At 46.4% G+C, this 27,477-nt stretch overlaps 1 protein-coding gene across 1 annotated transcript; it reads left to right on the plus strand.

Moving 5' to 3' along the window:
• On the plus strand, window positions 1–27,385 carry LOC144146559 (uncharacterized). Its single transcript, XM_077678503.1, has 6 exons — window positions 1–84; window positions 1,220–1,949; window positions 21,452–21,515; window positions 22,169–22,196; window positions 26,131–26,854; window positions 27,248–27,385. Coding segments are annotated over exons 1-6 (1,551 nt in total). The 5' UTR covers window positions 1–81; the 3' UTR covers window positions 27,250–27,385.
• The last annotated feature ends 92 nt before the right edge of the window (window positions 27,386–27,477 follow it).

A 27,477-nucleotide genomic window follows, 5' to 3' on the forward strand; every position in this document is an offset into this window, starting at 1 on the left:
GTCTTGCAATCGAACCGTTTTGTATAAAAAGCAGCTCGAACGTGCTGAGATCAGCAGTTAGACCAACAGCTGAAGAAGACCATGGTAAGGATTTCTACAACAGCGCTTCCACTGAAGTCTAGTTTAGCGAATTATCCGAACACGGTATGGGGGGCATGAAATTAAGTGCCAGCATTGTTTAGTGTAACTTATCGCGGTGTTATCGCGTGATAACGCTCCAATATATTCCGATCATATACGAGCGAAACTGTTCAATTTTGGGTGTATTTATGCTTGCATTGAATAGGTAAAAAAATCTGTTATGTAAATCCGTTTTGCAGGGCACGGCATTCAACCATTGCACAGTAATGGGCGCAACGTGCGAAGCTACAGATTAAAACCGTTGCGATTTCAATCTGGACCATGGCACGTTATTCGCTTCATGGGTTTTGTGCTACCCGAAATGTAGAAGGAGAGGGACACTATATCTACTGATTATTTGTGGCTGATGCCACTAATTAGGAGAGTCTGAGAGTCCTCGTACGACACCTTAGAAAATAGGGCAGCACACCGTCACATGTTGATGTCCTCGTAAAAATCTCTTAGTCCCTGCAGAGTTGTTACAAAGCTCCAGGGAATTGTACTCTTCGTCAGGCGGTTTGCCATCATATTCTAAACATGTAGCTTCGAACGTTACGGTTAAGTGCTCAGCGAAATTAACTGAAGCAAACAAGGCATATTACCTATCTGTTCTTACTTTCCCCGAGTAATACGCAGGTCTTGTTGCTTTACGGAACCTTAACCGAGTACACATGGTTGAAATAACACACGCAGTTGCAATCTTTACATGCACCGTTTAAGGAAGCGTATTATATTAGGTTAAAAATACACATTTTCTGTTTAACATTAGGAAAGACAAAAAATCAATGTGCAGGTATACCTCACTTAGTATGCTTCATGGATATGGAGCTTTAGGTAATAGTAAAGGGAAATAAACGTACCGACACTACACAACCTACAAAAAAACAATTTTACCAGAGGAAACGCTACCTCCTTGGAAGCTCATTCATCTCGAGCAAATAATCAGCCATGTCTCATAGTATTTTTTTATTTAAGATTATCCAGCTTTCGAAGAAAGTAACCTCAATACAAAACCAGCACAAATTCCATCAAAAAGCGACGATGACTCTTATATGAAGAATGCGACATCAAGTGCCCTGCATATTGACTTCCCTCACAGATCCGCGCCTGCATTATCCTTGCCCTGGCCACCAGCGCCCTCGCTGGCTACACCGGATTCCCTGGCTACGGCCTCGGTCACGGCCTTGGCTATGGCGGTCTGGGCTACGCTGGCTATGGCCTGTCCCACTACGGACTGGCCCACGGCGTCGGTTACTCTGGTCTCGGCCTCGGCTACGGCTACGCCCCAGCCGTCGGTTACCCAGTTGCCACTCCAGCTGTCTCCAAGACCGTGTCCACCTACACCGCTGCTCCAGCCGTGACCGCCGTCCACCACGCGCCGGCTGTGGCCACCGTCGCTCACGCTGCACCTGTCGCCACCTACGCTGCTGCTCCAGTTGCCAGCTATCCCATCGCTCACTCTGCCCCAGTCGCCGCCTATGCCGCTGGCTACCCAGCCGTTCCCGCCGTCACCAGCGTCGTCCGCTCTGCCCCACTCGTGGCTGCTGCCCCAGCTGTTACTACCACCGCCGTCCACCACGCTCCAGCTGTGGCCACCGTTGCCCACGCCACCCCAGTCGTCGGCTCCTACGGTTTCGCCCACGCCGCCCCAGTCGTTGGCGCCTACGGTGTCGCCCATGCCGCCCCAGTCTACGGCTACGGTGTTGGCCACCTCGGCTATGGCGTCGGCCACTACGGCTTCGGCCACGGCCTCGCCTCCTATGGCCTGAACTACGGCTACGGCCTTGGCTCTCCCTTCGACTACACCACCCTCCTCCGCAAGAAGAAGTGTAAGTGTTTGATCTTCGCATGTTTAGCGCATTTTTATTGCCGGGAAATCCTGTTTTCTACACATCTGGACTATGCTAGGGACCAGTAATGTGCAGCATACCGCGCAGTTTTTTTTTAAGTATTGCGGCGTTCTTCTAAAATTATTTTAGGAGGATAACGTAAAGTACTGTAGTTATTGCAACGTCGGCCCTAACTATGTTAAGCGCTGCAAAACGTTTTTATTATATATGAAAGCCATGTGGTTTGAAGGTATGGAGCACATGTTGTGTTACTAAATTTACTTACAATATTCAAGAAGATTTCTCTATGCGGATGTTTACATCATCGGAACACTTGAACTAATCCCTTGTTTTGTTTTGCTTTCCAGAAATTCCTGTTCGGTGACCTATCGCAGAAACCACGAAGAACTAGAATGTTTAAATAATTTTGACGAAATGTTCCACCCAGTGGTGCTACCGCTGCGCGAGACAGCTTCGGAAATAAAATACTATAATTTTGGATTCAATTTGTTCTCCAGTGTATTTGGTCATTTGAAACGTTTTGATGAAACACTGGCAAATAACACTGGCTAGCATTCAAGGGGAGCACTCGTGGTGGCAGCAGTTGCTCAATTACTAGCAAATAAAAATGCTGTGTATCTCCTTTCCTCCATGCAAGCGACGTTGAAACACGATATCGCTGGTATGACGGGCAGCTACGAGCCTTGTTCTTTGCTTGGAGTGTCCATTCTGTGTTTCGGAGATTATCCACGAATGCATAGTTACGTGTGACTTTTGTAGACAGAACATCGATATAACGGCTACACCTGACTTTCGGTGTAGCATAAATGCCATGACACCTGTTTCAAACGAAATTTATGTGCTAAATAGGCACAATTGTTGACGCGACATCATTACTTCGTTAGTTGGGCGAACTCACGCACCCGGCAGGCGTCCACAAACCATTTCACAAAATCGCCTACGTTCGCTGTGATCAAATCCCGTTGGTTACCACGTGTTCTCTAGCAGGGTGTGGATGAGGAAAAACGAAACATGAATAAACAATGTGCCCCGCTCAACTTTGATGGGTTGCAAATCGTGTTATGACTTGCAATCCCGCCGCCCCCCCCAAAAAAAAAAATAAAACACAAACACTCAGTGCATTAATGTCCATCGATAAATGTTGGCCGCAGCCTGTGTTGGATTTCAGTTTTGGGAAGGCACCGCCTCAGCAACATAGACAACATTACTGCAACCGATATCTGCCTTAAATCTGATGGCAAGGTGCCTGTGCCATAGTCGACATTGACCAAATATTCTTTGATGAACGTGAACCAAAAGGAACGCTTCCTTGCTGTCGTTTCATAAGATTTGATTTTGGGATCTTTTGCAACATGTGTGACCAGTTCAATTCCACTTCTCTGTTTGTAACGACACCGTGGTCCCGCATCGAGTAACAATCTGAGGTAGTTCTCGCGTCTCTGCTTCGAAGAAGTTCAAGACAAGCGACTGTCATTTATTTAAACACCTTGCGACTGCCTCTCTAGTAAGGCCTGTTGTAAGAGCTTCTCTTCCTCACATTATTTCATCACAATCCCGATTTTGAACTTGTATATACTCAAACGGGGAGCGCGTACCGCAAAGGAGACAAACAAAAAATCTTCACAAATTCTCTGAATTGTCAACTAATGCGGAGCATTTTTATGCCGCATTTCTAGGGTGTTAGTTCTTCCCAGCCAAATATAGCCATGAGTAGCAAAAAACGTTGGAATATTTTATTCTTGGTAAGTTTATTTTTGTTTCTTTACGCAAATGATGCAAAGAATATCAATATAGCGATGAACTGCTTTTACTTCCCTAATTGTGTTTCTAAAGATGCAAGTCGTAGTGCAGAGTTGGTCTCTTTACGCTATTGTTTATACAAATTTTCAACGCTCTTTCGCGGACTTTTTTTAATCTGCTGTTTTAGGGAGAGATTTATAAGATGCACATTTTTGATTTTGTGAGATAATTTTTGTGAAAGCTACATTTTCGTATTGTTGCTATTCATTTCTTTTTTCAAAATTCTGCCCGACAAATTGTCTGCATTTGCGTTAATAAAGCGCTTAAAAGTGTTGCTTGCGCTAAATCTGCATTTTTGTGGAAGTGCAGCGCGTTATGCGGTCCTGGATATAGGTATAGCTGGCAATAAATGCGACGCATGAAAACATGCAGCATACAGCAGGGATGAAGCTCTGAGGCCATTTGCCGTTCGGCGCGCTATTCTGGTAGAAATCCGACGTGAACAGCTGTAAATCGTGCGTAGTGGCTTCCGCATTGCTGCCGTGACAAAAAGGCAGTTCAGTGCTGTATATACACCTGAACACAAGGAGATAACAAATGATAACATAATAGTTAAGGCGATTTCAACCAGAATCCTTCCATGCAAAACTGCCAAAAGTTACAACACAACAGTAAAGTTATCGGGAGCGCTAGTTTACCCAAGCCTAGCAGCCGTTATGATAATGAATTCGCAGGAAGGGTCTACAAAGCACGCGACAGTCAGGATGGAGCCAACGATTCCCCATGGTTGCAACCAAAATCCCGCAAAAGGAACGTTGAAATTGCGTGGGCACAAGCACATTCCTTCGAGAGGGCAAGGGCTTTGCTTGCATCAAGTCGCAATACTTTAAACCCAGGCTAAGGACTAGAGCACCAAGTTCGTACCATTTGCAACGTGCCAGGCGTCACCTAAGAGTACGCTCAACAGTGGGATACTCTCCTGACGCTACCAGATTCACAGTTCACGGAAGCGCAAGAAACACTAACGCTACTCTACAGCACCACGTTTTCACAACAATAAAATGCACTTACTGTAACGTTATCAGTCTGAAGAGCGATGTAAATATTTCGACATACAGGAGCATCCGATATATCACCCTAGAGTGCTAGACAACGCAAACCTGCTACGCCTGTTCCCCGTACCCGTATTCCGAGCAGTCGGATGACTTGGTTTGCAGCTCCCGTTGCCGCGCGTATCCGGATGGATTGACCCAGCGGTTGTAGACAAGAATGCGCATGGATGCCCTAATAGTAGGCACTACTTTCAGTTATTCATTTTCAAGCGTCTGTTTTCAAGACGGGCTATTTGCCACCCTCGTATGTCTAGGGCCCTATTTAATTAACCCTATATGTAGTCGCTACAAACTTGTTGTCAACTATGCGCACGTATCACATGAGGGCAGACTGTTCTCGACCTCATGGGAGGAACAAATGTCCTAAGCCAGTGATTGGATATTGAATGTGGTGCATCTGCTTTAGTTCACGTATTTAATGGCTTTTCTCAACTGGTGTTTTCTGAGCGCAAAAAGAACGCAAGAAGTAGTAATACACAAGACTGAACCTTTTCAGCAACCGCTGAAGCAGTCGTTGAGTATACGTTCAACCCATAAGAAACACGACTGACGGGTTCTTCCTACCAGCGTGACAAGCTATCCACCTTTTATGTAAGTGCTGAGCGGTCGGCTCTATGCGGATTAATTGGAATATACATTGCTCAGGTGCTTCGATTGGGAAACCAAATTGACACTGTTTTGTAGATTTATTCAAGTCGTTGGACAGCGTTACCTCCTCAAAACGTCTCCGTGAACTACGTGTCATGCTTAATAGCCGTTTCTTACATGATTTGAATCATAGCTTTGTACATAACTGCTCCAGTATGTATCGTTTAATCCCTCAATCTTGTCATCAGGAACTCCAGACTTGCGTTAAAGTTCCCCAGAGTTCGGTCTTGGGGCCCTATTTTTCTAATTGTAAAGTAAATAATCTGCCGAAATATGTATCCACTAAAGCTTGCTTCTATGCTAACCGCTGTGTATTATACAACGTAATTAGTACGAATGACTATCATAACTAACTACATTATTCTTTTGCACAATTTTGCAGGTGGTGCGACAAATGGGAAATGAATATAAACTTCACAAAAACAGTCACTTTATTTATCAGCACGCGTACTTCTAATCGATTTTCTTAACATTTCTTAAGAAGTCTTCCCTACAGTAGGTGTCCCGTTATAAGTACCTCAGCGTCCTCTTCAAACCTATTTTGTTGTACTCAAAACACCTTAAATACTTATGCAACAAAGCACAAACAACCAGGCTACCTGATTCTTACACTGCCGCAAGCTGGACGTGAAACAAACTTGGTAACATATAAATCGCTCATCCGACCTATCCTAGAATACGGCTGCACCATCTGGTTTCCTTATAAAGTATCTGAAATTACCATGCTCGAATGGGTGCGAATGAAGCAATTAGTTTTATTCAGCGCGGTGTCAACTGGAGCTTTTCACAGTCATCCCACCTTGCAACACTTAAGTTATAATCCGCGTCCGAACGCCGTGACCGTGAATGTCTTACATGTTTGCCTGTTCTCACGATAAGCCCCGCTGCTCATTAAATAACTTTTTGTCTCCTGATAAACTAAAAGCTACTAGAAATAGCTAATGACTTAATACTGTAACCAGTTCAACCAAACACTAATCTGTTTCATAACAAATTTTACTCCCGAACCAATCAGTGGTTGACTTTACTAACAGATAAAATTAAGCCATTGCCTTGAGAAAACTATTTGTATATTACAGTAATTTGTTTTACTAATTTTCGCATATTTAGATACGGTATCTGTTGCAGTTTTAATTACCTCCTGTGTCCAATCTTCGCGAAACTTCCATGCGTTTTATTTTCTGTGTTGACCTGAACAAAAAAGTGTGTATGCGTTTGCAATTCTCGGTGTACATACCCACTCCTAAAATAAACTGGGCTTCAGTAAAAATAAATAACTAAATAAAAATAAAGAAATAAAAATCAACAAACCAACGAATAAATAAATAATGTGGTCGATCCCTCTTTCATAACAATTGGTAATACACGAAAGTGAGATGTGCCTTCGCAGGATCGGTTGAAGGTTTATTCTGCATCGCTATTTATATTTCATCGCAATGGCACAGTCAGACTTATCAACATTAGACATTGAATTGCACGCGCCGGAGCAGTGCGAAAACCCAAAGGAAGCCACACGCGCTCGCAAACCGTGCAAACGAAACCGAACGGTTTGCCAGTGACTCGTTTGGTGAACTCACGGTCCGCTGCAGCGAAAGAGCATGTTTTGCGGGGCTGTGTTGTGAGTGTGCTTGCCCAGCGACAACCGGCTGGGGCATCGCTTTCGGAAATGTGCGACCACTGCGTGCCTGCTCCGTGGAGTGTATGGCAGACGGTTGCGTTGCGACGAGCTCAGCTGGCGCCAACTGTAGGCGCTCATTAGCATCGTGATGCACTATTTCACTTCACCTCTCTAAGACGGACGCGCCATCGAAAGAGAGGAGGTAATAGCCGGTATTCAATTGCGCGGAATGCATCCAGGCAACCAAGGGTGTGCCGCCATTCTGTGGCCAAGCGTCTGTTGCTAGGCGATGTTGTGCGCACGGCCCACAGATCAAGCACCCCTCTTCTCCTCCATGCAACCGTGTGAGTGCGCGCACAGCCGGGCTAGAGCAGCGGCGTGCGCGCGTTGGTGGAGGAACTTTATGTCGACACGGGGCTGCATTGTTCTCGCCGTCGCCGCGGCCGCTGCGAAAGCCGTATCAACACAGCGCGCGCGGCCGCTCTAGCCCGGCCATGGTGCGCCGTCACTCGTTACGTCGGGCTCCGCGGGATGGCGGTACTTGTCCATGATAAGCACGACTGTGAAACACATGACTGTTTCACGTTACAAACTCTACCTCACCCAACGCACGGTATTCCCTCGAGTGCAATGTGAGTGCGAATAATAACATCTTTGTTGACGCCACCGTTTAGAATCGGATTGGAGGGATCAGCACGCCGGTTTTTTTGTCTTCGGCGTGTGGGCAGAGTGGCCCAAGCCGCACCGTGTCCTTGGCGCATCGGCCATGTCTGTGGCTGTTTCTAGTGTTGCCAGGCGAAGAAATTGACCGCTAAACTTTTCAACGAATAGCACCAATAGGAAAGATACATGGCGCGTTCATACGGCTGTCTGCGCTTCAGCTCGTAGCGGAGTCGGTAAAGCGCATGGCACCTCCCCTTGCGGCGACGGAGCACTCGGCTCGAGTCCTGGCGCAGCCGCGTGTTTCTGGCGATGTCATTTCCGGGACGGATATGGCGTCACTCAGATCTTGTTGGATCCCGGCATAAAGCACTTTCGGGTAAATAAATAAATAAATAAATAAATAAATAAATAAATAAATAAAAAAATAAATAAATAAATCAGTAAATAAATGAAAAACTGTTCGCCTGATTGTTGAAAATCCCTGCCCCCCCCCCCTCCTTTGCGGGAGCACCTCAACCGGTGAAGGGGGATTTGTAGAGTTCTCGCGAAGGGGAACTCTTCACTTCCCTAATTAATCGGAACTGTACAACCAAGTTACACATAGTGGCATTTTGGAGCGAATTTACACATGTATGCACGTGTTTTTACTTAAATCCGCTGCACCGGTGGGAGGCGTAGGGTAGCGGTTCTGCTTGTGGATAGGATGCTCGCAAAGTCGAGTTGCAATCCCACGAGTCCTTGAATTATTACTGTCTGATGAAGTTGAAAGGTATTTTTAGGCGATTATAATGTACTCATGACTCATTTGTGCATTACAAATATAATTTAGGGTAGTTTTCTTCCCTTTAAGCTCGTACTACATGGTGCCTTGTTCTGTCACAGGACAGACGGACAAATCCCCAAGCAGCCATAGCTCGGCGTCGAAGACGACGAGGAAAAAAGGCGGGCGTGCGGATTGGCTGCGTCCTATTTTCTGGTTGTGCGGCGTACAAATTAAATCCCCTATTTATCGTCGAGAGAATGGCTTTGCGACTATGCTTGGGATTGCCAAAATATGTCGCTAACCCTATTTTACACTTTGAGGCACGATTTCCTCCACTGAAGTTTAGATTCCAATTATTGACCGTACTAACCTTTGTCAAATTGTTTGAACCCCCACTGCATGACGCACAGTTCATTTTCCGTCTGAGGCCTGATCTTTTTCAACGCATTCAGTGGACGTGGTTCCAGAGACCCCAGATGGATCTAGTGCAGTCATGGCTTCAGCCACTTCACGCAGACCTTTTCCGGCTCCCCTCTACTTGTATTAGTGCGTCATCTGTTGAAATAAACTTTGATAATATCTTCCCCCCGAATGCAAAGATGTTGTCAGCCCGAATTCTAAATGGATTGCTGGAGGATCATTTGTCAACCCTTCATTCCCATATCGTCATTGCTACCGATGCCTCACTAGTTGATGAGAAAGCTGGAGTCGGGATATTCTCCCAGTACCTCGATTGGTCCTTTTCGATCAGGTTACCTGATTTCACACCTATTTTCCAGGCGGAATTATTGGCAATAATTTTGGCTCTTCAAAAACTTCAGCATACATTTTCCCATGTAGTCATACTTTCTGACTCCCTCTCTGTGTGTTCTGCATTAACATCCGAAAAAGATTCTCCAATTATCCGCACATTCCGATCATTTGGTCCGCATCAGCTTTGTGAGGTTCGGCTAGTGTGGGTTCCAAGACATGCAGGAATCTCGTACAATGAAGTGGCTGATCAATTAGCCAGCACGTCTCTTGGTGGCCCTGTCGTCGTGCAATGTCCAAATGACAGTTTTCTATTGGGGGCAAGATTTAAACGTCTACAGCTACTCCAGGCTTATAAGCAAGACGCCCTTCTATCTTCTAGAGATTATAGCCACCTTCGTCATGCATGGAAGCCGATGTTTTGTGAAACAAGGATATGCGAGTTAGCAATCATTAAACTTCGGTGCGAAATTCCCCCACTAAATTTTTATCTTTATAAATCTCGGCTGGCTCCATCTCCGCAATGTCCTTTCTGCGACGAACTGGAAAATATAGAACATTTCCTATTTAATTGCCGGAGCTTCTGCCCAATGAGACGCACGCATCTGGAGTGAATTATACCCAGCTTTCTCGCTCAAAATTACAACCCCTCGGGAACCTAAAAAAACCACTTTAGGAAAATGATATTTGGCATAAAGCTAGAAGTCAACGTGAAGAATTAAACGCTAAAAGAACATTTCAGGTTTCTGAATATTTTTTTTATGTAATTCGCTGTCAAATCTAACTCCCCATGCATTTCTATCGGATAGTTCACATGGCTCAGGAACGCAATCGCGCTACGAGCGCAACTTGAAACTGTGCACAAAGCAAGTATTCACCCCAAATATTTGCTGTGCAAAAGAACTTTTCATTTCGCTAAAAAATTGCAGAGTAATCACTGTTGAAGGGACTGCCATGAGCGGGAAAGCTGCACATGTTAGACGCCTTAACCTTCCGCTATCTAGTTCCAAGGTCCTGTCATTAGGCGCTTCCACCCTAGGAGTCTGCCACAGGGATGTTGTGTCTGCCCTCCATTCTTATGTTGCGGTGACAGGCCGGTTTTCCTGCTAGCCAGCTAAACATTCACACATAGCTCATTTTTCTTCCTGAATCTACTTCCATATTATACGTATTTAAAAAATTCTGTTGGGTATTTCCTTTTCTAAATTTTGGGATCTAAAATAATACAGGTAACATCCTCATTAGGCACAAAACTTCTTGGCCAATCCTCCGCGTGGGTATGTGCCATGGTGGGAGGCAACCAACCAACCAACCAACCAACCAACCTGAGCGAACACTGCCATGGATGCTTGTAAATAGTGTAAATAGATCGTTCATAATCATTCATGATTCGTGCCCTGCCGCCACGTAACATGTTTGGTGTAGTGTGCGGTTTTCTCCCCGTCCTGGCCCCGGCGTAACTCCGTCTCGGCACCGGCGCAAACATCGAGGATACGCGGGCCGTGTCGGGCAGCCCCAGCCCCGCCGTGATCAGCACATGACGATACCCCCACCCCGTGTCCCCAGCCCGTGAAAAGTCGATCAAGAACCGAGACCCGACTAGATGTGACTAGCCAAGACGTGTCGCCTATACCATGTCCCTTGCCTTTTCGTACGGCCTGGTTCCCAGCACCCTTATCAGTTCGTCGTGGCCTTGTGGGCGTCGATGTTCGGAGAGCAGTCATCATCGGAGACCACCATCTTCATTTGCCGTGAAAAGGACTTCACTGTTTATACTCATCGCATCTTATCCTCACCGCAACTGTCGACGTCCAGCTTTCCGGATGCGCGTTGACGTCATCGAGCTCGCTGCTGGCTACTTCCAATGGCTTCTGCGCGACGGGAAAAGCTTTGGCGCGATGAAATCGAGGCACTGGTGTAGTAGCTTGTGGACCAGGAGCCGCCTGGAGCTGTCCGATTGAGAGACCCCAATAACAAAGCCAAACGTCGCACAGGAATCCCCAACCGCACAGCACCCGTCTTCTGCGATTGTGCGTAACCTGTTAGCAGCCGCGTGAACCATTGCAGCCTGCACTAGAGCGCTGCTAAGATGAGGTCCAGCTGCTTATCACAGACCTTCGCAGGCAAAAGGGATCGCCAACACTGTCTTCTATCCGTGGCACTGTGGCCTCGATCGGGACGGTCGTCTTTGCGTGCGGGTATACGGGACAGACGGACAAATCCCCATAGCGCCATAGCCCGGGCGTCGAAGACGACGAGGAAAAAAGGCGGGCGTGCGGACTGAGCGAACTCTGCCATGGCCGCTTGTAAATAGTGTAAATTGATCGTTCATAATCATTCATGATTCGTGCCCTGCCACCGCGTAACAGTTCGTTTACGAATTCCGTGGAGCGAATAGCCGGATTTGAGAAAATTCGCAGTTTTCTGCAGTGCCTGCGAATATTGCGATTTTCGCATTTGAAAAACACCTTGTTTCCTCAATTAATTAGTAATTAGGCATGTCGCAAGTGACGCTTCTTTCTTCTGCTAAACAAAATACATCTTATTTCTTGGACAATTAATTCAATTAAACCTGAACATCGCAGTGAGAACGTGTCGGTCGTTCACCTAGTTGTGTTGCGATCGGTCCAGCTGGTTCAAGAGACGTTGTTCAGTACCAAACGTTTAGCCATTGGCCGCACTGGTGAAAATAGATCGCTGTATTGCAGAAGAGGCGCTGCATCTCCGCATTCGCAGGTAAATTCTTACCATGTAGTACGGGATTTGGACCAGCAATAGCTCATGTTTTTTTGGAGTATTAGGGGTTTTACATGTTGTGTGTTGGTCTCTACTACTTTTGTTGAAGATTTTTTACTCGTACTGTTATCCACTTTGGGTGACTTTTGCTCATATTGTGCCTTCAAGTTCATGGCTTTGCCCTTTTAGGCTGGTTTTGGCCGTCCATAATGATCAACAAAGGGCTGTTTAAGCAAGGTACAATAAGCATATATGAACGTTATTTGTTTACTATTGGGCGCTTTTTCGCCCGCCTTAGGTTTATTACGATGATATTTTATTTCTTTAAGAATGGTTTTGCTTATTTTTGGTTCGATTCTGCCGTGATTGTAACCCGCAAAGCTGACTCAGGTAAACCCTCATTGTGTTAGCTATGTCTCGCGTATACGCGGCGTGGTCACACGGCGACAAATGTTCACACTGCTACACGCAGGGTCTACAATCAAGACGTTATTTACATGCGCATTTTCCGCATACCTGGGTTCGCTGCCTCGCGCCGATATAAATGCTCTGAGTTCGCCTCGCTGTTTCCTTAGTGGTCGGAGCAAGACGTGTCAACGGCCGGCGGCTGGCTACAACATTTCTTCTGGACGGGAGCGAAAACTCCTACGTTCACGGCAACACTTGGTCTGCGCGAGCAGAAAGAACAGGCTTTTTTGCGCGATTCCAATACTCTCCTATTTCGGGCTTTGTGTCCGGGAGTGGGATAAAAGTGGGCGAGGAAGTGCGACAGTGTAAAACCCCACAATTCATTCATTTCGCTAGATGAAAGAGACCAAGTACTGCTGCAACGCTGCAAGCATTGTGCAGCCTTTCTAAAAAATGACCGCGTATCGGCTTGATTCGCTGGAAATCTCATCGAAAGACCGCAGGATTCTTCATCCGCTGCCGCGTAACTGCCTCTCCTTTCTTCCCCGCCAACCTTCGCCCTCTTCTCCTCTAGTCTCGCTCTTCCTGTGACAAACGCGATGGAGGGTTCTTAACATATTACCAATTTGCACGGGTCGCAGCGCCACCTGTTTAGAGCTTTCGTTATACTTTGAGATTGCAGTCAGTGTCGCCACGAGGTCGAGGCTTGAGCGCGACCCTTCTTTGTATTTTTTGATCAAACCATTGTTCTACCTAGTTTTGAAGACGATTACCTTTTTGGGGCAACTTACACCTTAAAATTTCTGTCTGTCTGTCTGTCTGTCTGTCTGTCTGTCTGTCTGTCTGTCTGTCTGTCTGTCTGCCTGTCTGTCTGTCTGTCTGTCTGTCTGTCTGTCTGTTTGTCTGTACCTCTGTTCAGCCCACGGCCTAAGGTGAGGAGAACTATTTATTGATGATGGGGTCTATCGTGCCGGAAGTATATCTGGGATTTTAGCAGCGCCATACTGGACGGCCCCGCAACAATTCTGACAATGTGGTCATCTTGAACGTGCTCCTCATTGCTGACACACTGGCGTTTTTTCGTCTTTCGCCCCCCCCCCCCCCCCCCTTCAGAAAAACAGCCACCGTGGTCTCGGTTGAACCCACTTGCTTGGGCTCAGCCGCATATCCCCTTAGTCACTGAGCCACAGCGACGGGTTTAACATAAATTTTGAACGAGAAGTATATGCAGGTCACACCCTTCCTAACTAGTTATACACGCTAAACACTCTCGAAAATCGATCAATGAATGAATGAATGAACGAATGAAAGTATGAACCAATGAATGAATGAATCAATCAATCAATAAATCAATCAATCAATCAATCCTGTATTGTATTGCTTCATAGAGAGGGAAGAAAAGGGAAAAGCGTGTACCTTTGCAGCTTGATGGAGATCAAAACCCCAAATTTATTTTGTTCGATAAGGTTTGGAAATGTGCAACAGATTCTACACAGTATCTTCAGTACACATAGGCTAATAAAAAGAACTATGTTGCCAACTGTAAAAAATAAAGAATGTGCATGCTACTATTGCATATGAAATAAATAGCAGCATAAATAACAGGCTCTCGCAAAACTATGGGCAATGCAATACACACCGACAAATATAATAAACATGCACACATATACACACATATGTACACCTATACAAAACATAATACAATAGCACGTGGCTAAGTTGAGACATGTCAAAGAAATAGCCCAACCTATTTTGTTGAGTAACGAAGGAACCTTTAGGGCACATGACGCTAATACATAACGGGTAAATGCTGCGTTCTTAAATTCAATACAGACGTTTGTTTGCTATTTGCGATATTCGATTAAAGGATACGAATTTGAAAGAATATTTTGGGCCAAAACTACTAAAAGCGCGGAATTCCAAGCATTCAAATTTTTTTTCGGCGGGACTCAGCAATAAAAGGTTTGAATATAGATGGGTCGCCAGCAGTGGAACGCGAAAAAAATGAACTGAAGTAAGGGAATCTCAAAACAATTTACGATGGGAGTATTGAGAAGGGAGGATAAGAACGTGAGCGGGGTAGAGGAGAGAAAACAGACATTGAGGGGGCAGCGGCGGCATAATAACACTTTGCGTTTTGACGACACAAGCCAACGAAGCGAGAAGATCTGCAGCCAATTTTGCTATTTGCTGTCGCGAAGTCGATACCACGGCTATTTTTTTAAGGAACATTGCTAACATAGCCGGTGCATTAATTTATGTTTGATTCCAATGGGCCTAACGTTATCTTTTTGCCCAAGAATGATGCGAAGTAAGAAATATGCTACCAGAATAAATATTTCCGAAAACTTTGACCTGTAAAAATCGCTCGTTCTAGAATTGTTTTTTAACTTTTGTCTGGGTGGATGAATCGACCGACCCACAGTTGGACATACATCGTCATTATTCTCAACATCGGCAGCGTGCTTCCCTCCCCCGCAGAACGAAAGCCTCTCCAATCGACCTTCAAATGCGCGTGTCCTTCGCTGCTCGAGTCCACTCCATTTGCCTCCTTCCCCTTCTTCTCGCCCCATCTCTCAAGATCCACTCGGTTACCCAGGTTGTCCAGCCTTTGCAATTCCATCTCACTATATCGGCAGCCCAAGTGCATTAATTTTTTGTTTGAACTGCGATAACAACTAGTAGTGTTTCTTCCCTGATCTAGGGCGTTTCCCATGGCTAAGTGTTACTGCTATCATTCTTTGTTTCATGGCCTGTAGCGCGGACCCACGTCTGCTTTCCGGTTGTTTAGTGAGGCACAAAGCTTCGGCTTCATATGTCACTACCGGCAGGACGCATTGGTTAAATATTTGACTTTTGAGTGATTGCGCTGGTTAAGTTTTCACTATTTGGGAATGTCTCTCGATTGCACGACATCCTATAGGTAGTCATCATCATCACACAATTAATTTTGGTTTAGAGGACCTATGTCAAGAATTACAGAAGGGGCAGCGGGTGGACCCGTCAGGTTGGAAATGGTCATAACACCTGAGAGAGAAAAACAACAAAAATTAGAAGTATACAAAAATGCGTGAAAGGGAAGGACAATGGGTCTTACATATGTTCGTTAGAAACAAAAACAAAGAAAAATCAGAACGGTAGATATAAACAGATGGAACAACCGATATCAAAAATATGAGAACACATGTAAAACAGCGTCACGGCGTTTTGGAAGAAAAATGGCCCCGTATCTGCTCCTTTCGCTGCAAATGTCGACAAAAGACGATGATCTTTGCGGACATTTTCCAACTAAATGCCTCCCTTCGCTTTCCCGCTAACCTCTCATGCTGCTCCTCTTCCGTCACGCTCCTGTCCAGGGGAATGCACTAAAGGTTTGCTCAAGTCAATTTACATTTACCGCGTTCTACTGCACCAGCCCCGGTGCCTCGATACCAGCGCTTCTCCTCGTTAGAGACGCGCGTGAATAGAGACGCCCTACTTCAACGTTTATAGAACCACGTTGCCCTACTCCACGTGCGTTTCAAGCAGAACGAGGAACATATCTAGTCGAAGCTTTCGTAACTTTGGCCGCCTGATTTCTTAAAATGCCGCCAGAAGCTGTATTGGCGCGGGCGACAGCAGGTGATGGAGTGAATTTTTTATGCAGAGGATGTAGTATTTCATTTCGCAAAAATAAAGCGTCGGATATTTTTTATAAAGGAACACTGTAAATATCACTTATGTATTAATTTTCTCGGGTATATTTGGGTAATGTTTTATTCTAGTTGAAATATATTGGCAAGTATGAACATTGACACACGACTTATACGTTTAAATTTGGCTGTGACTTTATAAAACCATTGCGCAGATTTTGTTTCACTTTGGCCGGGTGGCTGAATCGAGTCGCTGAAAGTCAGACTGGCAGAGCAAACGTTCTGGTTTCAAGCAGCCCAAGAAAGACCATTGTCTTTAAAACAAGAAAAGACTAATCCCTGCAGCCGTTTGCCTGCATGGGGTAAGAAGGAAAAAAAGAGACCAAAAAATAACAACGAAAGAAAGCACTACAGCAGGTGGAACAACAGTAAGAAAAGGCCGATAAGAAAAGGAGGGTACACAAGCAGTGTTGGCGTACAATAGGTTTGGAGTGAGCACAGCAGCAGTTGGAGCGCATGTAATCACAAGGAGAAAAAATACGGAAGGAAACTACACATTGGAAGACAATAACAAAATGGTGATTCAACAGTAAAGCAATTTTACCAAACTCTTTTCGCGCAAGAAAAGATAATGATCAGCTAGTTCGTGAGATAAGAAATACCAAATAAAGAATAACTAAATGCTAAGAGACACGAAAGCTGTGCACGATCGCCAGTATTTGGTTCTACAACACGTTGTTTGTTGTACACGCTAGTCATAGGACTTGTAATTATACACATGAGCTGTTAATCATTGTTTGCGTTTTTCTGGGTGACGTTTAATAACTATGGATTACGGCACGTTTTTCCACTCCTCTATGGCAACAGGAAGAAATGATTTGTTGAATGACTTGGTAGAACCATGCCCGCGCTTTTTTCTTGAGTTTTGTAGGCGGAGGGAAGTGCGTAATGGCGGTAGCGTTAGTGAGGTGTGTTAGTCGGGGAATTTTTATTCTGGCTTATGAAGAAGATAAAGTCTTGCGATTTTCCGCACGTAGGGATAATTTGATGGCTGAGATCCACGAAGCTTTTTCATACTTGGCACCTGAGTTGACAAAATATCCTTGCGCATAGAGAATGACGTGCCCTTCAGTGTTTGTCCAGCACAAAAAAAAATTAGATGTTTCTGAAATGCGTGAGCCTAATTACCGCAATTTCGATTGTATAACTCGCACCGAAATGCGAAAATTTTGGTGGCATAATTTGGGTGCGCATTATACGCGGCAGCTTCACAGCAATGCGTGCTGCGCTGTAAAGCTCCTGCCCAGTAACACTGACTGAGCCTTCCATGGCAGCGACTGCGCGAAACATACAAGGACAATGAAGGAAAACCATGGACGAGCGCACTTGAACAACTGAAGTTTATTACTTCGACGAAAGGCCTTTAAACCCGCGAATTGCACATACCCGCAAACATTATCTCACACAGCGCCCACAGCGCACACGCGTCGTGCTCCGGACATGCCGTGCTCCGGAAATAAAATGACATGGAACCGAAAATGACCTTGTGTACAACAGTGAGGACTGTGGTTTAAGTGATAGCTCTGGCGAGAGCAGTGGCGCTGAGTAAATTGGGAGTTTCGCCTTGAAGTTAGTGTATTCTACTTGTTACTGTATACACATTTTTTTGTGTGTACATAGTTCGTGATGTGTTACTTCAGCAGTAGCTTTGGTAGAGATTTTCTGTATCAAATGCGCGGGCAATACGCAAGGATTTCTTTTTTTTTTCCGGCGGGCTCAAAGTGCGGGTGCGGGTTATACGCAGGGGCCGGTTATACGCGCGAAAATACGGGTATACTCGGTCAGATGTCGCCGTTGTAAAAGAGGCCCAGACTGTGCGCGCGTTTCATGCCAGTGCTACTAACGTTCAAGAAAGCGTATTTTGAGCAAAATGAAACTCTTTTATTTTCTGATTCGTCTCACATTTCGCCGTCGACGTCCGGTAATTAAAAATCAGGTTTCGATCGACTCATTCGGCTGTCTCTTCATGCGGCGGCATTTATAGGGTACGTCGGCAGGGTAGGTTAACAATGTTGGGCATGATGAAAGAGCATCATCACTAGGTCCTGCAGCGGAACGCTCTGCTACAAAAATTGCCCCCACCTCCCCGAAGGGAATCGTGAGGAAGTGCGAATGCATTTCTTGCACCGAGAGTACACGGCGTAGTAATTCTGCCATCGCCTTGAGAGGCGCAGTACCGGCGAGGGGGAGCTGTCAGGCGAGGGGAGAGGCGCGCGCCGAGGGTGAGTGCAAACCTAACAGGGGGAGAGGCGCGCCAGCTGCAGAGCATGTGACGTCACGGCGCGAGGAGAGGGGGAGCAGACGCAAAGGCGCCAGCGCGCGGTCACGTAGGAGTGTGACGTCCCGGCGCGAGGAGCGGTGCGGGAGCCGGCGCGGGCGCGCGCAGCCACGGCGCGGGAGGCGGAGCGCACGCGGGTCACGTGGGGTGTGACGTCGCTGCGCCGTTGCTACAGACGCTCCTCTCCGCTCCTCGCGCCGTTGCTAGGGGAGAGGAGGAGGAGCAATGCGGACGGCGGAAGGTTCGGGGTCGCTTATAAAGTGCATCGCACTTAAAAAAAATTCCCGCGCCTTCCCGCGAGGGGAACACGAGTAAATGCAGAGCATTGGGGCCTCAGTGCTGATTGAAGGCAGTGTTGCTTCCATCGCTTCTTCCGTGATGATGGAGTAGCAGGCACGAGTAAACGTGGGCACGAGCGTCAACCAAGGTAGGAAGGAGCAACGCAGTGACTGAAACACGAGCGACCGCTAGCCGCTATATTTGCAGCGCGCGCAGTAGAGGGAGAGCAGTACGGGGGGGAGAGCGCGCATGCGCAAGCAGCGCGCGCCCTTCCACCCCCCACCGCGCTGCTATCACGCACCTGTTACGCCGAGACCGCGACGGAGCGAACGGGCTGACTACGACACATGCGCGCGCCAGCTGCTGTTGAGAGAGAGGAGGGAAGGAGAGGCGCACCTGCTGCGGACGCGAAACTGTTGACACCGTCCGACGCAGGAACAGGCGAGGCTAAGAAATGCTCTGCATTTAAAAGCAGAGCAGCAGCGACAGTGGACGCCGCGTTTGTCCGCCTCTTCTAGCTGCTGCTCATCTACGATAAGATTTAAATTCGAAGCTATGTTAACCAGGGACAAATGGCGTGGCGAATGAATGTGTTTGCTAATTTGTAAAGGCATAACCACTTTTAACTCTAATATAAACTTGCTAATCTAAGACTAACCAAAATCATTAGAAAGGCAGAGACAGTGCCAACTACTTGAAAGTTTTCTTTGGATATAGGCGCTGTGACTTGTAGCACGTTGCACTGCAGTAGCAAAACGCCTAATCATTGCTACTCAATGTAGAAGAAATATTAGCACTGGCTTAGCTCCGCTATGCCAGGATATACGTAGCGGGAGCTAAGGGTCAGCTGGTTATTCTTAGCTTTCCCGGTTGTGTTCGATTAGCTTGATTGTCATGCTTACTGCCGCTTCAATGACACACACACGGTACACGCATTATGTGACACATGTATATTTATCAAGCGGCTCCGGCGCAGCGTCACCAATCGCCCCACAGCTAAGCTGGTTCCACAGGCGCACGCCGGTGTTGCTGCGACACACGAGCCATCGGTGCACACGCGGCCACCCCTCGCATGATCATGAAGTGGACCGCGCTGCCACGTGCGAAACGGAGGTCGGGGAAGACGCTGGGCGCGTGGGGTGTGTGAGAGACGCCTGGCAGCGAGCAACGTTCTGTGCGCCGTGTGACGTCACTGCTCTTCGCGCTTGCGCAGCACGGCTCTCCAGGAGCCACACGAAACTGCTCAACCTATAGGAAATGTTTTTATTTGCGGCCTCTTGATAGATTGAACAAAATAAATTAACACTAAAGTGCTGCATGAGAACGAAAGGGTAATTACTGGTTACGGAGAAATCTCAACTACTAATCGAAGAAGGAAGCCTCGACGCATGGTTTGAGATCTCAGATTACTTTACTGTTGAATCAATAGCGGGTGGCACTTGTAACTTTTTCCTTATTTAGTCCTTTTATAATGGCACAGCGCGATGTTGGCATATCTGGAAAAGTCCGGTATCCGAAGCGTCCGAAGGCCCTTTCCCAGAGCCTTCGAAGCTATGAAGAAAAAAAGAGGTCTCGTGTCTGTTCCCAAGCAATGCAAGGCGCAGTTAGCGTGCGGAGAGTGCATCGCCTGAGGAAAACGAACTCCTTCGCTCCTCTTGCTCTTCCTCCTCAGCTTGCTCGATTGTTCTTTTATCTTTCTTCTTCCCCGTTCAGATGTTCCTGCTATAAATTGTCGGACGCGTCGACCTCAACGCGTGCTCCCGATTTTCTCGCACCACGCCCTCATTCACCGTTGAAATAGCTGTAATTTTTGTTATAAAACGTGACAGGGGAGATCATGCCAAGAAAGAACGTTTTCATTCATTTAACGAAAAACCACATAAGGCACCGCCACAGGCTCAGGATACAGATCCTGACAGCAAAAAATGACACCAAGACCATTACCTAGGGGCGTCGTTGAGTAAACAAACTGCAAACATTTTTTTCTGGGACTGCAATCAATAAACACACAGACAAGTGCCCGGCGACCGGCAGCTACGCTACCGCTGGGACAAGCGACGGTAAACACCCACGCGGGCATTTGAAGAGACCCCTGCGGCAGGTCTGATAAACCCTTTCACTCTTTTTGTTGTGCCTAGTAACATGGCAATAGCTACAGTTGTCGCCAGCACTAAATGCCACTGCCTGATGTGCTTGTCGCAGCAGTGATGTGTCCTGCTTCATGCTTTTCCATCGCTTTTATTGAGCTGTTAATAAGGTAAATTGGCTAGCAAATGCATTTATTGTTGCAAACAAAAGAAAGCGTGCTAATACCCGTTATTTGGCTCCAGTGACGTCCCTAAGGCGGGCAAACTACGCCGAGACTGCGACAGAGAAAATTCGTTGTACCTGGTTTTTAGTTATATGATGGGAGTAGATCAATAACATTTTACTGGGGTAACTATATTATTGTGGCCACCCATTATATGTACTGGCTGCTGTTATTTTAAATTTCAGATGTCAGGTTTAAAAATCTGAAACGAAAATGTTGCAGGATCCTTTGGGGTGACTGTATCTCGAAAAACCCGGGTTCAGGGAACAAAAGTACTATTTCAGTTCAAACGCCAGCCGAAACAGCCAGCCTCAACCGAAGGTGGTATTGCCGAGGGCAGTCTGTTGCACCAGAAGCATTACTCGTCGGCCGATAAGGGCACTCCGCTGGCGTTGCGACCATATGAGCCGGAGGTCGTATTCATCATTTGAACGGCAAGAAAATGACGGGGGATACGTGGGACTTTTTTTTTTTGCCCCCTAGATCGTATTCTGGTGGAGGAATCGGACACTTTCAAGTATCCTATTTCTGCACTTATGGAAAAGGGGTAATAGCTGCTAGCAATTTGGAAAAATGATAAAAGCCAACGTGAATTCAGTCTCCAAGATGGCTAACGCCTCGTCAGTAAATAAGTTTATGTTTTAGTGCAGCAATTATGAGAGTCACACCAAAAACAGAATGGAATGGATTTATCATGCTAATAGAAAAATATCAGGCGTACACCAAAACTTTACGGAGTGTTAACTCAAATAATATTGACAAGTTCGCTTGTTAGTAAAGTAGCATAACTAGGTACAATCACAAAGGTCTAACGTACCTGTGAGCTCCTTGCGGAGGCATACTGCAGATAAGGTGTCAAGCATAAATCACCCTCCAAGGCTGGTAAGATCATTGCAGTCTCAGTCGCGCGAGCACCATATAGGAAGGAGCGGCCAGGACCACATTACCAGAAGAGATAGAAATATTCAAACAACAAATCCAGCGCCACCACAACGTTCTTTTTTTCAATACTGGTACCTTTTCTTCGCACACTAAAGGGTGTAAACATGAAGTGAGAAAACATTCACTGAGAAAAATGTTGCCCCGCGGTGCAGTAAACGTTACGCGTACCAAAGGTGCCTCCGGCAACGCAAAATGAGGGAAGCATTATTTTTTGTTGAATTGTAAATGGATATGTGTGGGTATGTACGTTGCCAACAGGAACGCAAAATCAGCCATCATCGCAACGGTATGTTCTCATAAAGGTACAAGGCACAAGCAAGGAGTTTCGGCTGCGGTGTAGGGCGTTAATAATTTAGTGATATGAACGCAGCAGCTGAAACGACGAAGAGAAAGCAAACCCTGCTTTTTTATAAAGCAATACGGAGAAGTGATGAGCAGTACAAAAGCTAGGACTGCGATAATCCATTACTGGTGTTAAATAAGATTTCTTCAGTGATTTGAAGGCGGAAGAATCATGGCTTACCTTTGCGATACCTCTCAAAGACCTCTTCACTGGTACGTGGCGTTTGTGCCTATTTTGGCGCTTTCCTTTCGCCATCGTTTTGGCGCGATTTACTTTAACACGCAGAGTGGCATGACTTCGCGCAATAACATCCCCAGTATGAGAGATATCCATCAATGAAGTGCACCTGTTGTACTCAGGTGCAGTTACGTTCACCTACAGGGCGTTATGATTCCAGCCCCGCCGCACTAGGTTAACTCTCGTTCCAGGACTGAAAACGTGCTGAGGTCTTAGATATCGCGGTCGAGGTGTACTTGGCTCCTACTTTGGATAATCGTGTTCAGAGTAAATCGTTCGACGACTGAAAACGTGCTCAGGTCTGAGATATCGCGGTGGAAACGTACTCCTACTTTGGATAACCAGGTTCAGTGTTTATACGGAATGAAGTGTGTTTTGTATTTACGTTTTACACCGGCGGTCACTTTCTCTACCGTACAACAACAAAGCCGGGTTTCTCGCGGAGTAGGGTGCCTAAAGCTTTTTTTATATTTGATATAAAAATAAAATACCGAACTCAGCAATTAGCGTTAAAACCCACGACTGCAACTAGCGGCGAAAAAGGCCGAACAGCCGTCTGCTCTCAGCACTTGCTGAAGTGAAATGCTGCAGTATGCAGAGGGAACTAGTAGGCGGCGCTATATTCATATACGAAGTGCCATTCATGTACCAGCAAGGGGACCGAATTTCACCCATAGGTCTCTGGTTGCGGCTGTCATCGTCACTGGTAAATATCCCTGAGTAGGTATTTCAATACAGGCGTTATTGTATGTCGCTATCGTGTATTCACCGACGCAGCGTAACACACCCATAACGGTGTAGGGATCCATGATGTGCACACACACATTGTTTCGTTTCACGGGATCTCCCAAGCTCATAAAGCATTGCATGCAAACACGACAGCATATGCCTCCAGAAATATATTTCCACAAATGCTTTCCCAACACAGTTTGTTTCCTACAAACCCCAACTCAAAATGATGCGATTGTAGCAATTACAGTGCCTTTATGTTTATAAGCCACACCGACGGTGCGGATAAACATGAAATAAGTTTTATCGCTTTGTGAATGGTACACATTACGTTAGGCTGGAATCCACGTGCAGGTTCGTCATATTGTTAACATTGGCATCCTAGGAGTGACCAATTCAACCACTTCTTATGACCATTTATTTTGGTGTACTTACTCGATGGCTTCTGACAATGGCTTTCATTACCTGAAATGAGTTGACGATATCTCTGGAAAAACAACTATAGAGCATTCTATAGAGCAACTATAAGCACTAAAGCATTCCTTCGCGTAAGCTGTGATCGGTAGTAAACAGGTGCAAGGGTACACTTCCATACATGTGTACACACCAAGGACAGGGCGACGCCCTGCTTTTGCCTGGAAAGGGCTACATCTTGAGGACACCGGCTACTTGCTCCTCATTTATAATTTCAAGGGGGCGTGGTGCTTACGTGCACCGTGGCATACCTTTTTTAATGCGTGTTGCGAAAGCGGAATACTTTCTCTAATTTTAGTTTTTCCCGTCCCGCCTCCCTCTGCACTCTTCGCCGTCCCGCATTCTAACCGTTTTGTATAAAAAGCAGCTCGAACGTGAAGAGATCAGAAGTTGGACCAACAGCTGAAGACGACCATGGTAAGGACTTCTACTGCAGTTCTTCGAATGTAGTCGAATTCATCGAATTATCCAAACAGGACACGAGATGAATTGAATAACGTGCGGCGAAGCGTATAATTCAGCCGCTGCAAATATAATTCTCGTAGTGTTAGCATGTGAAAACGCCCAAATAAACGCCTACTATACAAGTACCGAAATTTTGAATTTACGGATGTCGGTACGCTTGCATTGAATAAACCTATAAAATACAGTAATTTTATCTGTTTCAGAAATAACGAATTCAGCCATTGCACTAAAAGGCCTGATGAGAAAAACCGCACAACCGATGCTTTATTAATCATGATCATAACACGTGGTTGGCGTCATGAGTTGGGTCCTAGTAGAAATCTTGCAGCAAAGGAGTGCCATTTCGCCAGATCACGTGCGGCTGATGACACTAATTCCGAGAATCTGAGAGTTCTCTTAAGGAAACTTTAAATGTTGGAGGGCACCCCTTGAAGCGTTGACGTCCAGTTGAAAATACTTGTTAGTACCTCCACAGGTTTTGCAAAGCCTCAGAAAGTGTCCTCTTCTTGAGGTGGTGTGGCGTCCAACTCAAAAATATTTCGCTCCGAAGATTACGGCCACGTTTACTGCTAAAAGCGCTCTGCGACATGAACCTGAACAAAGAAGGATGCTATTGTCTACTTACTTTTCCGCAGAAATAAGCCGGTCTTGCTTGTTTATGCAACCTTATCCGCGCACATATAATGAAAATGACGGACGCCGTTTGCAATCTTTGCCGTAACTGTTTGTGGAAATTAGTTATTTTTTTAAATAAAAATACACTTGCCATGAAATAAATTAACGACAGAAATAAACCTCTGAGGGTCCAGTTTTACCAGATATGACATACTTCATGGATGTGGCGTTTCAGTAATCAGACTGCGCGGCGCAACACTACATCTAAAAAAGATGATAAGCGGGAAGTTTATCTAACTCCACCACATTAACGCCGCCTGTATAAACATTGCCTAACACGTGAGCAAAAAATGGCCAAACAGCCACTCTCCTGTTGCTCTTTCCTATCTTTTCCCGCTCCGTAGCGTCCCTACGTGCTTTCATGTACGCCTGCCAGCGCCGCTTCTCGGAAACTATGCAAAATAGTTCACAGTTTGTCTAGCGTTCCCCACGCGGCCCTCCTACGCCTACGAGGCAAACTGACAAACAGAAGCTGTAGAAGTGGGTGCAGTGTTCGCGACTCGCGAGCACTGACGTAAGGCGGAGCGTCCGCCGGCGCGCGCCATATAGCGGTGGAGTGGCCGAACTAAGCGTCCCTACCCTTCTCATTGGAAAGCAGGCGACGCGTCAGGCAATGTGTATACAGGCGGCGTTGACCACACAATCAGCCCTGTGGTAATTTTTTTTTTATTTAAAGGGAAAGACAACCGATTTTTATGTATTGCATTTGCTTTAGCTAATACAAAAGCCGGCACTTTATGGACTGGAGTTCCCACAAAGAATTTCCAAATAAACAGGCAGAAATAATTAAATTTGCACTTAAATTTGTGAAGCCAAGTAGTGTCCAAAAGTGACGCTACCCTAAGTTTCCATAAACTTCCGTCGATTTAAACGCGAGATTCAAAAACAGCTTAAAAAAACAGGAAAGCTTGCCCATTATTTTTGTTTTAACCGGGGACAGGTTTTTAAATTCCTGCTTTTTCCCTCACGTAAAGTTAATACTATAGCCCTGCATGGGTCACTGTCATGGTTGCAGTATTCCTTAGGGTGGGACACGTATGCTAGGTAGAACTGAAAATTGCAATTTAAGAAGTTCTAGGGGACTATCAGCAAAACTGTTTCGGGTAAAGGTGTTTTCAGGGAAGGTCGTTCAGATGGGATAGAGAAAGAATACTTGCTTGTCTGTCCCTTAGCATTGCAATGCGTTCGAGAAAATAACCTGAATATATAACCATTGAAAATACTATAAAAAAGGGAACGATAAATTTTACATGTAGAAAGCAACATCGAGTGACATGCATGCAACATTGCTTCGCAGATCCGTGCCTGCATTGTCCTTGCCCTGGCCACCAGCGCTCTCGCTGGCTACACCGGAGTCCCTGGCTACGGCCTGGGCTACGGCCTTGGCTACGGCGGTCTGGGCTACGCCGGCTACGGCCTGTCCCACTACGGACTTGCCCACGGAGTCGGTTACTCTGGTCTCGGCCTCGGCTACGCCCCAGCCGTCGGCTACCCAGTCGCCACTCCTGCTGTCTCCAAGACCGTATCCACCTACACCGCTGCTCCAGCCGTGACCGCCGTCCACCACGCCCCAGCTGTGGCCACCGTCGCTCACGCTGCCCCAGTTGCCGCCTACGCTGGTGCTCCAGTTGCCAGCTATCCCGTCGCTCACGCTGCCCCAGTCGCCACCTACGCCGCTGGCTACCCCACCGTTCCCGCCGTCACCAGCGTCGTCCGCTCTGCCCCAGTCGTGGCTGCTGCCCCAGCTGTTACCACCACCGCCGTCCACCACGCTCCAGCTGTGGCCACCGTTGCCCACGCCGCCCCGGTCGTCGGCTCCTACGGTTTCGCCCACGCCGCCCCAGTCGTTGGTGGCTACGGTGTCGCCCACGCCGCCCCAGTCTACGGCTACGGTGTTGGCCACCTCGGCTACGGTGTCGGCCACTACGGCTTCGGCCATGGTCTCGCCTCCTACGGCCTGAACTACGGATACGGTCTTGGCTCTCCCTTCGATTACACCACCCTCCTCCGCAAGAAGAAGTGTGAGTATTTGAAGTTTATTCTTCGCATGCTTAAGGAGTTTGTATGACAGGGCGATTCGGTAGGGAGTCAGTTTCTACCAATGCTAGGCACCACTGAGCCGGTGTATTTTGCAATATACCTCCTCTTTCTTTCCAAAGTATTCTCGGCAGCCTTTAAAATTATTGCAATTGGATAACAATAAGTATTTTTGGTATATTACCGTAACCCCGTAACTATGATAAGTGTTGATGAGGGTTTTACTATAAAGCGAAGCCAAAAACAGTGCTAATTGAAGTAAGGAAGTGCAATATTTGGTTACTAATTTCACCGGTCATACTTAACAAAATACTGTATGTCGATCGTTAAATCCTCTGAACACTGGGAGTAATTTTTCGTTCTGATTTTATTTTCAGAAATCCCTCTTCGGTGAACCACCGCAGTCATCATGAAGAACTAGAATGTTTAAATTATTTTGACGGAGCTCTTCTCTCAGTGATGTTACCGCTGCAGGGAACGTCTCCCGAAATAAAATATTCTAATATTGATATAAATTTGTTGTGCAGTGTCTTCAGTCATTTGGAGCATACACTGGAGTGTGAAACAAGTTTAGGAAGCATTAGCAAATTACAGTCGCTAACATTCA

The sequence above is a fragment of the Haemaphysalis longicornis genome, unplaced genomic scaffold (assembly GCF_048455015.1).
Source record: "Haemaphysalis longicornis isolate Haplotype H1 unplaced genomic scaffold, Haemaphysalis longicornis Haplotype H1 scaffold_7, whole genome shotgun sequence".
In the NCBI taxonomy this organism is placed as follows: domain Eukaryota; kingdom Metazoa; phylum Arthropoda; class Arachnida; order Ixodida; family Ixodidae; genus Haemaphysalis; species Haemaphysalis longicornis.

Coding starts and splice junctions, on each gene's coding strand:
- LOC144146559 (XM_077678503.1), top strand. Junction 1,950..21,451: donor CCTCCTCCGCAAGAAGAAGT/GTAAGTGTTTGA, acceptor TTTGCCCCCTAG/ATCGTATTCTGGTGGAGGAA. Junction 22,197..26,130: donor AATCAGCCATCATCGCAACG/GTATGTTCTCAT, acceptor ATTGCTTCGCAG/ATCCGTGCCTGCATTGTCCT.